Source organism: Camelus ferus, chromosome 4 (genome assembly GCF_009834535.1).
Source record: "Camelus ferus isolate YT-003-E chromosome 4, BCGSAC_Cfer_1.0, whole genome shotgun sequence".
In the NCBI taxonomy this organism is placed as follows: domain Eukaryota; kingdom Metazoa; phylum Chordata; class Mammalia; order Artiodactyla; family Camelidae; genus Camelus; species Camelus ferus.
Window position 1 is genome coordinate 50,455,025 of NC_045699.1, and position 12,845 is coordinate 50,467,869.

At 33.1% G+C, this 12,845-nt stretch overlaps 1 protein-coding gene across 1 annotated transcript; it reads right to left on the reverse strand.

Moving 5' to 3' along the window:
* Positions 1-1,427: 1,427 nt before the first annotated feature.
* LOC102508620 (olfactory receptor 13C2) lies at positions 1,428-2,774 on the reverse strand. Its single transcript, XM_006184799.2, is given in 2 exon segments — positions 1,428-1,675; positions 1,678-2,774. Coding segments are annotated over 2 exon segments (954 nt in total). The 5' UTR covers positions 2,384-2,774.
* Between the last annotated feature and the right edge of the window lie 10,071 nt (positions 2,775-12,845).

The following is a 12,845-nucleotide window of genomic DNA, read 5'->3' on the forward strand; positions in this document are numbered from 1 at the left end:
CAGAAAATAATTACCAATAGAGCTAAAAGAATGATTCAAGAGGACAGAGATAAAAGTAGAAAGGAGTCATTTAGCCTCCTTCTTTGTGGTGTGGCGTTTTCTATAATGCACCCTGCTGCTTCATTTGTGAACTATAAGAGGGAAAACATATGCCTACTTTACAGTTAAAAGTAAATAAAAGACTTAAAATTTTTTAAGGATAAAATAGAAAACCAAGAATATTTTAAAGTCTAAATAAAAATTAACAGTTAAATAATGTGAAATTTTAATTAGCATTAAAGAGCTAAAGGAATTAAATGAAACAAAAGAATAAAACCAAATAACTTAACATCTTAAAGCTTTTTAAATTCTAGAAGAAACATAATCCAAACTACATAAAATTTAAAATAAAAAATTCAGAGGCGAAGATGGTAACATTTAAAGGAAAAAAAGAAATGTAATATTAAAATAAACATTAAAATCTAATGTGAAAATTTGAAGTGTGAAATTCAGATTAAGAAGAAATAAAATGATAAAGGTAAATTTTTTTTTAAGATGAAGATTACCATACAGCGGAAAGAAGTATAAATCTCACACAGAAATGAAATGTAAAAAACATCTAAAAGGTAGATCCACATTTCCTAATAACAGATTCCTCTTGGATCAGCAATATATTTCATGGATAGAGAGCCTATAGGACAGAGGAAAAGATACAGCTCTACTTTTATTAGTAGATATTTGACTCAGGAGTTATTTATATTTAATTTTTCAAACAGCTTTAAAAATCAGTTATTTGGTTCCAAATCCAAAGTAGTTACATCCCATGTATGGGAAGGTCTTTAGAAAGAAAATTGCCAAAGAAGATATGTCGAAAGTAGAAAAGAATAATAATTGAATGCCTCATAGTTTGAGATAAATAAAAACTTACAGAAATAATACTATTCTAGAACCAGAAAATTTAAGACTGCAGTTACCTAGACAGAAGACAATATCACTATATATTTGAATAGACACTGAGTAAATTAAATTATTTTAGTAATTACAGTTCGTAATTTTAGCTGAGCCTAAAAAATGTTAAAACAAGTTTCAGTCTGTCTTGTAAAGAAAGTAAGGAGGTATGAAATTGGTTTTGGAAACATTTTATCAAAAACATGTTTTTAGTTTTTAATACTGGTGTAACTTTTTCCTGTCTGAAACTCTCTCTTCCTATTACATTATCCCTTTACTGTCCTTCACAATCAGCTCTTCAAAAACAATGAACTATAATCATTGATTCCTAAAACACTGACATTTACTTATTTTCATTCTGCGCTGCACCAAAAAATAGTATTTTAGAGCTTGAGAGCTTTGAGAGAGAAATTGGACACAGCAGCAAGAACCTATGTGACTCTTTGGTTTCCCTAGTTGATTCTACATTGTGACTATAAAAATTACCTGTCCCTTTCCAATTACTTATTAAAAATCTTTCTTCTCAGTAATAGTTTTACTGCTTCCTTCACATCCTTGTTCCTAAGACTGTAGATTAAAGGATTCACCATAGGCGCAATAATCCCATAGAACATGGATATAAGTTTGTCAGTACCACCCAAGGTATCTGAATTAAGTGTCTCTTTAGACTTCGGCTTCATGTACATGAAGAGAATGGTTCCATAGAATATTATCACCACAGTCAGATGGGCTGAGCAGGTAGAGAAACTTTGCTTCTCCCCTCAGAAGAGTGAATTTTGAGGATGCTGAGAATAATTAATGTATAAGAAACAATGATTAACAACAGTGGTGTCAATATGAACAACGTCGTGGCCACAAGCATGATGAACTCATTGCCTGAGATGTCAGCACAGGCCAGCTTCAAGACAGCCAGAATTTCACAGGAGAAATGATTGATGACATTATTTCTACAGAAGGGCAACTGTACCACAAATGCAGTTTGTACTGCAGAGTTGACAAGCCCTGAAAACCAGGATGCAGCCGCCATGGGCACATAACAATCCTTGCTCATGATGACAGAATATCTCAGAGGGTTGCAGATAGCCGCATACCGGTCAAAGGCCATCATGCCCAGGAGCACACACTCTGTTGTCCCCATGGCCAAGCCAAGGAACATCTGCACTGCACAGCCAGAGAAGGAGATGGTCTTTCTTTCCGAGAGGAAGCTCACCAGCAAGGGTGGAATGGAGGTGGTGGTGTAGCAGATGTCCAAGAAGGAGAGGTTCCCCAGGAAGAAGTACATAGGGGTGTGAAGATGAGAGTCTAAGATGCTGATTAAAATAAGGGTGCCATTGCCCAGAAGGATGACCACATACATCATTAAGATTAGCACAAAAAAGAGTAGTTCAAGCTTTGGGTAACCAGAAAGTCCCTTTAAAAACAACTCCACCAGAACTGTTTGGTTTTCCCATTCCATTTTACGGTTTCTTTTTCACCTGTAATACATTAGATTACGTTAAGATAAAGTACGCATTTTGATATGATTTCTTTCAGTTGTGTACCAACGCACAAGTACTATATGCTCCAAGAAAATAGAAAAAGAAAAGACTAAAGAAAGAAGAAAAGAAATAAAGAAAAGTGGACCAAGGAGAATGAACGTATGAGTAAAGAGGGAAGGGAAGAGAAATCAACAAGTTTCAAGCTACCAGCAATATGCCATGTAATTCATTCAGTCTCATCACAGTTCTAGGAGAGAGATATCATTATCCACATTTTACAAATAAATAAATCAAAGCAGAAATCTTAAGTAAACTTGACTAAAGGTAAGTATAGAGCAGAGCTAAGATTCAAACCCAAGTCATATTTGTCATCACACAGGTTAACTAGAGGTTATAATAAATATGAGTACTGCATTATGTATAACTAAACAATAAACTATTTTTATTGGCTGAAAACCACCACACAATAGATCATGATCCTGTCACTCTTCCAAATTATACTGTTATGTTTATTACCTAACTTGCTCAGTAGCGTGTAAACTTTATTAAGGTAGGTTGTTTTTCTTATTTACTTCGACAGTGCCAGTATCTGCAATAGAACAGACACAGAGACAGATGTTCAGAAATATTTGTTGAATAAATGAATACAGTCAAGGACAAAATAATGACGAACATTTCTTACTCTGTGTCAGTCCTCTACCAATTGTTTTCTTTGTGCATTACTTAATTTAGTCTGAATAGCAACCTTATTAGGCAATTACTGTTATTACTAGCATTGTCATCCTCATTATAAAGGGGAGGAAAGTAAGGCACAAAAAAATGTAAATAATTTGTTTAAGGTCAAGGCCATATGTCTAAATAAAAAGTAGAGCCAAGACTTAAACCCAAGCCATATGACTGCAGAGTACAAATTCTGAACTGTTCATTTTGCAGAGATCTTGGCTCACAGGCCAGAATACCTTGTAATCGAATTGACAATACTAACATTTCAAAAGAAATATCAGATCAAAAAAGGTTATTGGTCAGAAAGAAGCAAGATTTAAACATGTTGATTTGAGAGCAGTTTATTTTGATACTTTCTATTTTGCTGGGAAACTATTCACTTCTTTGACAACAAAAATGTATATAAGATATATAATTCTTTATAACTCTGTGGTCTCCCTTTATGAGAAGTCCTATCTGCTTTTTCATTACTATTCTTAACTGATTTTTTAAATTAGTCTCACAAGAGTCTAATTTAAATTTCTTTAAGCTTATTTGGAAATTTCTAATTTCATTAAATAAGAACAAAATTCCTTAGTATTTCATCCTTTCCCTCCTTCTAGCTCTAAGACACTTAAAACACTCTGTTTTACTATAGACTTCAATTTTGATATGAAATGTTCTTGCTACTGGTTTCCAGATAATTTTTTCTTTTCTTTTTCTCTTTGAACCAAGAGTTATCTAGGCATGCATGTCTAGCAATTAGATGTTTTTGTTCCATTTTTATTATATCCAATTTATTTTATTATGATAAAAGAAATGTGACCTGTAATTCTATAGCTATGTATTTTTGGCAGCCAATTACTTGATCTATGTTGTAAATGTTAACAAAAAATGTGAATTCTCCTTGGGAGAGATATATGATTTTATATACATATATACACACAATACATGTATACATATAATCAAGTTTATTGAATGTACTATTCAAATCTTTGAGATCTTCTATTATCTATATTTAATCAATTCTATATGAATATTCGTAAATAAATTTTACTGATATATTTTTGTGTATTTTCATTCTTATTTTTTATTGAAGTTTATTGGATTTACAATGTTAGTTTCAGATGTACAGCAAAACGATTCAGTTTTATATTTAGATATATATATATACACACACACACACACACTTTTTTTTTCAGATTCTGTTCCATTACAGCTCATTATAAGAAAATGAATATAGTTCCCTGTGGTATACAGTAAGTCCTTGTTGTTTATCTATTTTATATATAGTAATATGTATCTGTTAATCTCATACTCCTAAATGCTTGGATTATATGTTGTTTAGTGTATACCTATTTATGGCTGATAATCTTATAAATTGTGAATGTTATCATTAATTGACCTATTTTTAATCACATTTGGCACTTTAAATTCCACTTTTGTGATACTGATATTACACACCTGTATAATATCCTGTTTACACTCCTTCAGTTTGCTTTTGCCTGCTATCTGAGCATCCCTTTATTTTCAACTTTTCTTTTTGCTTTGCTTACAGTATACTGTTTATAAGTAACATATATCAGGTTAAGTTGTTAAGCCCTGTTTAGTCTCTGTTTTTATGAGCATATTCAGCCCATTCACTTAAGAGTACAACTATAAATGTACTTCATTTCTTTCCTTCCATATACTTTATTTTTATTACTTACTTATTTTGCATTACTTATATTTCCCACTTCCTTATTTCTGCTGGCTCATTGTCATTCACTATTTGTTTTCCTTAACTTGAACACTTTACTCATTTTTTCCATTCCATGGTGGTTAGTTACCTTCTTTCCCTACTCACAATTTGATTTACAGACCAACCATTTGGTTATAAAAATTAACTATTTTTTTCATTAGAGTGCTCTCTAATTTCCTAAATTATCCCTCAAAAACAAAATGAAGACAGAATTACCAGAATACTTTCACTCCTCCATTTCAATCCCCATCCCCCCAGTTCCCGGATGTTAGTGAGATAATTTAGAAGAATCAAATTTAGAAAAATTTTAAATGATCAAAAATATATATTAGCTATATACATACATATGTATATATGAGTTGTAACTATTATTGATAATTGACACATTATTATTCTATTTGGTACTTTCAAGTGTGTGTGTTTATGTATGTGTGTGTATATAAATGCTGAAAACAGTGTTTCAGAAACTCAGTGACCAAATCCTAGGGAACTTCCACACAGAGAAATTTCCTAATACTCTCACTGTGACCTATTCTTTAGGTAGCTATGCATTGATACCTCACAGGGATGAAGCATGGTTTCATGTCTAATGAACTTGTCTCCTAAAGGTGAGGAGAAGGCATTCCTATACTTTCGCAGAGGACACAAAGTGGTACATCCTCTGTGGACAACTTGGTAATATTTAGCAGAAACACAAATGTATGCATATAACCTTTGACCACAGATTTACCTCTAGGTAATTATCACACGGTTATGTTGGTACAAGTATAAAGTGATTTACATACAAACTGATTCATTTAAGTATTGTTTGTAATAGCAGATGTGGAAGCAATTTAAGTTTCCATGAGAAGGAGACATAGAAATAATGGAGTATGAGTCTGCTGTCAAAGAGTAAGAGGTTTTTTGTGCATTGATATGGAGAGATCTTCAAGAACTATTAAGTGGAAAAGTAATGTTCAGAACAGTATATACGGCACACTAACATTTGTGTAAAAAAGATTTTATATGTGTGTGTGTGTGTGTATACACACACATACATTTTTGCTCCCACATATTTCACTTCTAGGAAAATAAAAAGGAATAGTTTATCTCTAGAAAAGAAATGAATATTTTAACAGAAATGGAAAGTAGGGTGTTTACTGTATATTATTTAATACCTTTTTAAAATTTTGAACCTTGTGACTATAATTCCTATTCATAAAATAAATAACATTCAAGCTAAAGAGTTCTTGCCTTTGAGATGCATAACATTTCTCCTTCCACTTTTCCAGCACTATACTATATCAAACCATCTACTGCTATGGGACACAACCACATATGTTTAAATATTGTTCTAACTTGTTTACTATCACATTCTAAATGGGAATTGCTGGAGACTAACAGGTCCTTTAAATATATGCACATTCTTAATACTCAAAATATTTTAAGTAGTATCACTAGGATTTCTAAGCCCATATGGGTCTCCTGTCCCTCCATCAAGCTGCAAGTGATGGTTTGACCTGGTTTAGGATCTATCCTTCTACCCCATGTCATTTTCCTTCCATTACATGTGCTACTGCTTTAATGAGTTAGTAATAATTCTTGGAACCAAATTATAGCTCAATAAATGTTAGCTATTACTCCTGCCCCATTCTTAAGTCCAAAGAGCCTTCCCTCTTCAGAATCCTTTGTCCACCTAACTTTATAAGGTTAATTTGCTCTTAATCTCAGATCCATCTTCTCAATTTCAGGACATAGTCACCTGAGAATCACCTCAAACAACATGATTTCCCTATTCTACACCTGTCTCCTATCCCCAGCTCTTTACATTCTGTAGCTTTTAATAAAATTTGTATTTTATAGAATTTTTCAGATTTTCCAGGTTAGGGTATAAACCACTTGAGACTCCAAAGGAAATTAGGTACATGTGGAGTTCATTGACTAATAGAGACTATACATACACCTGTAAAAATCATCTCAGCAAAACCCTTATTCCACGAGCCATCTCCATGCTACATGATATTCTATCAAGCACATTTTATAATTCTGTCAAGAGCACAGGTCTTGGAAGTGTTATTGGACAGTAGGTTCTTCTCTCTTTACAGAAAGAATTCAGAAACAACACAGAAGTCAAGAAAGTAAAGTGAGGATTTATTAAGGGATAGACAGTATGCTCTCAAGAGGAGAGCGGCAGACTCAAGGGAGTAGCTGCCCTGAGTTTCTTTGGCAAGCTGGCTACATAGGGTGTAAAAAAGAATGGGTAGAAGCAACATGGATGAACCTGGAGAATGTCATTCTAAGTGAAGTAAGCCAGAAAGAGAAAGAAAAATACCATATGATATCACTTATATGTGAAACCAAAAAAAAAAAAAAAAAAAAAAAAAAGACAAACAAAATTATTTACAAAACAGAAACAGACTCACATAAAAACAAACTTATGGTTACCAAGTGGGGAATGGGGTGGGAAGGGATAAATTGGGAGTTCGAGATTTGCAGATACTAAATAATATATATAAAATAGATAAAAAAAAAAAAAGAAGTTTATACTGTATAGCACTGGGAACCATATTCAATATCTTGTAGAAACCTATGGTGAAGAAGAATATGAGAACAAATATATGTATGTTCCTATGTGACTGAACTATTGTGCTGTACACAAGAAATTGACACAACATTGTAAACTGACTACTTCAATTAAAATATATATATTTTTTAAATGGGTGGAATATTCACAGGAGAGGGAGTTTGGGGTCATATTTCCTGAATTTTACCTCAGCTCCACCTTCCAAGGGGAGGAGGGATTTTTGTCCTTATTTAGTCCTGATTCGGAACTCAAATGAGGGCATGATGAGCAAGAGGTTACATTCAGATGCTGGAGATTCCAGCCCTGCCCCACCTTTCTTTATCTGCCTGCAGGACACTTGTCAACCCAGAATGTTCCATTTATTATCAGTCCGGAGGTTCCTGCCTTTCCCAAGGACCCCCACTGTTCACAAGATGTATGGTTTCCTGCCCTTTTGGCCCATGTCCCCCTTTCTCTGCTCATATCTAGCTATGTGCCTGCTCTAACAGAGACAGGCTTAGCTTAAACGCCATTTCTTCCCCTTACTAATAACTAGGGTGGCCTGGGTATGTTTCTGATCACCACCTTCCCCGGCTATGGCATGAAGATAAAGATAGCACCTATACCATATATTTGCTGATAAGAGTAAATGAGATGGGGTATATTATTCAATCAGCAAAACAATAGTTTCCACTATTAGTGGTTTCCTTTATGCCTCTCTTTCATGGTTCTTCCTTCTGTTAGAGTCTTTTCACATCTTTGAATCAGTCATTATTGTCATTCCATATGGTCAGGTATATGTAGCTTAAAAGATTAATCAGATAACACACAGTGTTCTGATAAATGGTAGTATTTTCATATTATAATCAAATTTTAATACATTTTATCATAGTATATAATACCCCAATCATTTATTACACTTCAATCTTTTGGATACCAGCAAATGCAATGGTAAAAGTGAAAACTCACCCAAAGATTCAATTTACTACATTAAAAAAACAGGGTTTTAGAAAGGTGTCAGCATGTTCTCTGTATTAAAAACATGACTAAGTTTTTATTCACTGATACTATTTTAACATTTGCAGCAAGCCTATAACATAAAAAGTAAAAGGAAAACTCACTCACTTTTATAATTATAATCTAATAATACTGTATGCAAAGACAATATGATAAAGTTCAAGCAGGTCTCTTTTTGTTTCTCTGTTGCTTTGGTAAATTATTTTTTTCAAAGAATATATAAACAAATATACGTATGTATATGCATGACTAGGATACTGTGCTGGAGATCAGAAATTGACACATTGTAACTGACTGTACTTCAATTTTTTTTAATTTTTATTTTTTTCAGATCTCAGGAAATGATTATGTTCATTTTTTTTTAATCCAAATTGGCCACAGTATCCTCCTTACATGTTATCTCTGTATAAAGAGTACCTGGCACAGTACTGGGAAGATACTTCACCTTGTTCTCAGCTGACTGAACCAAATGGATGGGAGTTGTTGCCAGAAGACCAGGAAAGACTTGTTTGTTATGAATTTTATACCACAGAATGCAGAGTCTCCTGCCTACTGTGCAGTGAGCCTTATTAATTAGCTAAAACTGATAACAGTGTCCAAATATTTTGTGATGCACTAAAAAGTTACATGTTGACAAAAAGTAATTCATACCTGCTGGGCAGATTTCTTTCAGTTTGTTGCACAATTGCCTTTGCATAAAGAACTGCTCTTTTGGTCTTATAGCTTCATAGCTTTTTTTTTTTCCTACTACATCTCAGTGAATAGACATTAAATTCCATTTCCAATTCTCAGTCTCTCTTCAGTGAGAAAAACATCTTAATTTCAAACTTGACACCTTTAACCCATCAGTCCAACTCTTGATTATAGTTGATTAAATGTGTTTCTTGTCTTTGAAATAACTTACCTCCAAACCACAGACTGTCTCTAAGTTGCAGTAACAACAGATATTTTTATCTTGCTTTTCTACTTGTAGTACTTGAAGCCAATCTTCATGACTCCTCATTAGTAGCTGAATTTCTAAACAGCCAGCTACTGGTGAGTAATCATTTTGTCATAGAAATTCATTGATTTGTTGATGTTTATAGAAACATGATTGTTGCAGGTATGATAACTAGGATAAATTCCTCTAGTTGAAATAAAGTATCATTAACTTCCTCTAGTTCAAAATAGGGAGAAAATTAATATTTAGCAATAAATTTTAGGAATAAGGCAATTTGCCCCCGAAGCCCAGGCTGAAACACTGTCCCATTGTGGAGACCCACAAACACCTAAAGAATCTGCTTCAGGCTTCAGGACATAATTTAAATGTTCTCAAGGACCTCTCTGTGCACAATTTAAATTGCTTCAGAGATGAAATATGCATAAAACTTATGAGACTTCAGAAATAAAGCCCTAAAGATCTAATTACAGGAAGCCTATTACTCTATTTCATACACAAAATCAGAAGGGGGCTTGTGTATTGTCACTGAAGTTTCCCCAGTTGAATTCTCTCTCAGTCTCTCTCTCAATATCTCTCTCTCTCTCTCTCTGGCCCCTGTCCTCCTCCTCACCACCTCTCTCTTACACACACACACACCACTTTGGAAGTATAATTATTTTCTGTACAAACAAATTTTCTGTTCACTTTATAGATTTAGCTTATACTAAATGTTGACTTTTTGAATAAACATTTATTTATACTGCAAATATTCTAAAAGCGATACATACTCACTATAAAAGAAAAAATTCTAAAGTAAGGAACGAAAAGGGGAGGAAACAAAGGTAAGGCAAGGAAAGAAAAGATTCTCAGGCAATATACAGAGGTGTAAAAACAAAGCTGAGTATAAATCATAATTAAACAACCTAGTGATAACCATAGTTCTAAAAGGAGGCTGATCTTAATTAGAAAACAATACAATAACTCAGGCTAAAATCATTTGCCCCTTTCTCCTCAGCATTCACTGAAGCCCCTTAAGGTTGAACACTTTCTAAATGTTTTTTTCCTTCTTTCTTCTCTTTCTTTCCTTTATTTTTTAAATGTATTTTTAACAAAGTAAGTTCAAATTATTTTGTTAATATATAATTCTAATAGTGAAATGAGTGGGTCAAAATAAATGAAGATTTATATGAATTCAAAGGATAATACTACTTTATGCTCCCAACAGTGTTATGGACTTGCTGATTTTCTCTTGCTCTTTTCATCACTGAATGTTGTCAACAGTTTAATTTTTTTCTAATTTAAAGGGCTTAAAATGGTAGCTCATCATTGTTTTAAACGGCATTTTTAACTACTAGAGATGTTTAACTTTTTGTGCCTGTTAAATAGCTGTTATTTTCTATGTGTTGTATACCCATGTCCTCTATCAATATTTCCATGAGGTGTTTATATTTTTTAGTCACCTCCATTTATATGAAAGTTATTGCACACCTACTCAGTGAAGCTCATAGTAAGAAACTCTGTGAATGTAAAAATTCACAGTCTCTACCTTCAAGAATCCTATAGGTAGTGAGAAAAATATCCATGTAATCAAATATTTCAATAAAAGGTGATAATACTGCAATAAAAATGATGGCTTGGTATGCTACAGAAGTATAAATGACAAGCAATTCAGAATCAATAAATAATTTCCAGAGGTGATACCTGAACTGATTCTTAATTTGTGAGTACAATTTTGAGAGACGATACTATAAGGAAGGACATTCCAGGAAGAAGAAAAAATAACACCAATGGTGAAAGACAAGAAATGGCATGATGAATGCAGGAAACAGAAATTGCTCAGCACCACAAGAATCTAAATAAAGAGGGAGACATGGGTTGGTGGAAGATAAAACCAAACAAAGCAAAGAGGGCCTTGTATGCCGTAAGTGTCAATCAGAGCTTAGTTACAAATGACAAAATACACTCTGGATGATCTAAGTAGAAAGGAGTTACTTCATTTACTATTATTATTCAATTATATTATTGGGATTCTATCAGTCCTTCTCAGCATTCTCAGGAAATTTATACTGTTCAAATCACAAATCCTAAAAAGTAATTGAGAAACTGGAAAAATATGAAAACTTTTCAAAACAAATTTTCTGAATGAAAAACCTTCCCAAGACTCAAGTATCAAATAAGCATATTGGTATTAAAATGATAGTGTATTTGTCCAGCAAATATGAACACATGGTTACATCAAAACAGGTAACTTGCCTAACTCTTTCTTTAAGACATTGATTCTACAATCCTGTCAGATTGGAAAAACCCTTCTGGTGTTCTCCTATGAGGACAACTATGCATATTAAAATTTCTACTTGCTTTAACTAAGTTTCTACCCAAAATTTATAAATCTGAGACTAAGACTTAGATCAGTCATCCCAGAGAGTTTATGGAAGCAGTTGGACTTAAGCGGTGATAAAAAAAAAACAAAATTAGAGTCTGAGAATGCACGATAGCCTGTGGGTCAAACATAATATGCCTGACCTCAGAGGTTTTCCACCTACCTGGGATTCTTAAGGAAGAAAAAAGTCCTATGAGATGGTGTAAAAGAATGAAAAATTGGGAGTTTGAGATTTGCTGATACTAAATAATATATGAAAAACAGATAAACACCAGGTTTATACTGTATAGCACAAGGAACTATATTCAATATCTTGTAGTAACTTATGGGAAAAAAGAATATGAAAACAAATATGTGTATGTTCATGTATGACTAAAGCATTATGCTGTACACCAGAAGTTGACACAACATTGTAAACTGACTATACTTCAATAAATATACATATACCAAAAAACTCAAATCAAATCAAATAATAAAAAAGAAAAAAAGAACTAATAGGTTCTTATAGCCTATTTTGTCAGAGTGTGAATCTGATACATCAATGGTCTCAGCCTTTGCCATCAGATTTAATCTACGACTAACCATCAGTAGAAGCTTAGAAGTAGTTAAATATAGTTCATGACTGATTAACATTTGTTCTACTAAAATCTAAAACTAATTTGAAAAATAAAATGAATTTACCTCAAATTCTGCAAATGTTTAATTCTTATATGTGTAAAATATGTTAATGCTCAATGTCCTCTGAATTTAAGGGTCCATTAATATAAAATTTATCCAGCCAAATAGATTTCTTAGACTGTAGCTTACACCTGAAAACACTTTCTCATTCATCTTGGGCTGTAAGTTAGAAGTATTCTTCAAATAAAGTAAAAATTTGAGGAGAAAGCCAAGGAAAATCAACATGTCACTTCCAGTCTGACATCCTCTGATCCTCTGTTTCCTCAAACTACTAACGTCACAAAGCTAGTCAGTAACAGAGATAAGACATGAATGCAGGTCTACACTAAAAATCAAGAACTTGGATAATCTAAGATTTGGAAAAGTATTGGAATTTCCTCAGGATATCAGAAAAATCTGGCTTCTTCTAAATCACACTGGTAAGACCTGCTCATCCAACTTAACACAGTCCACATTATCTG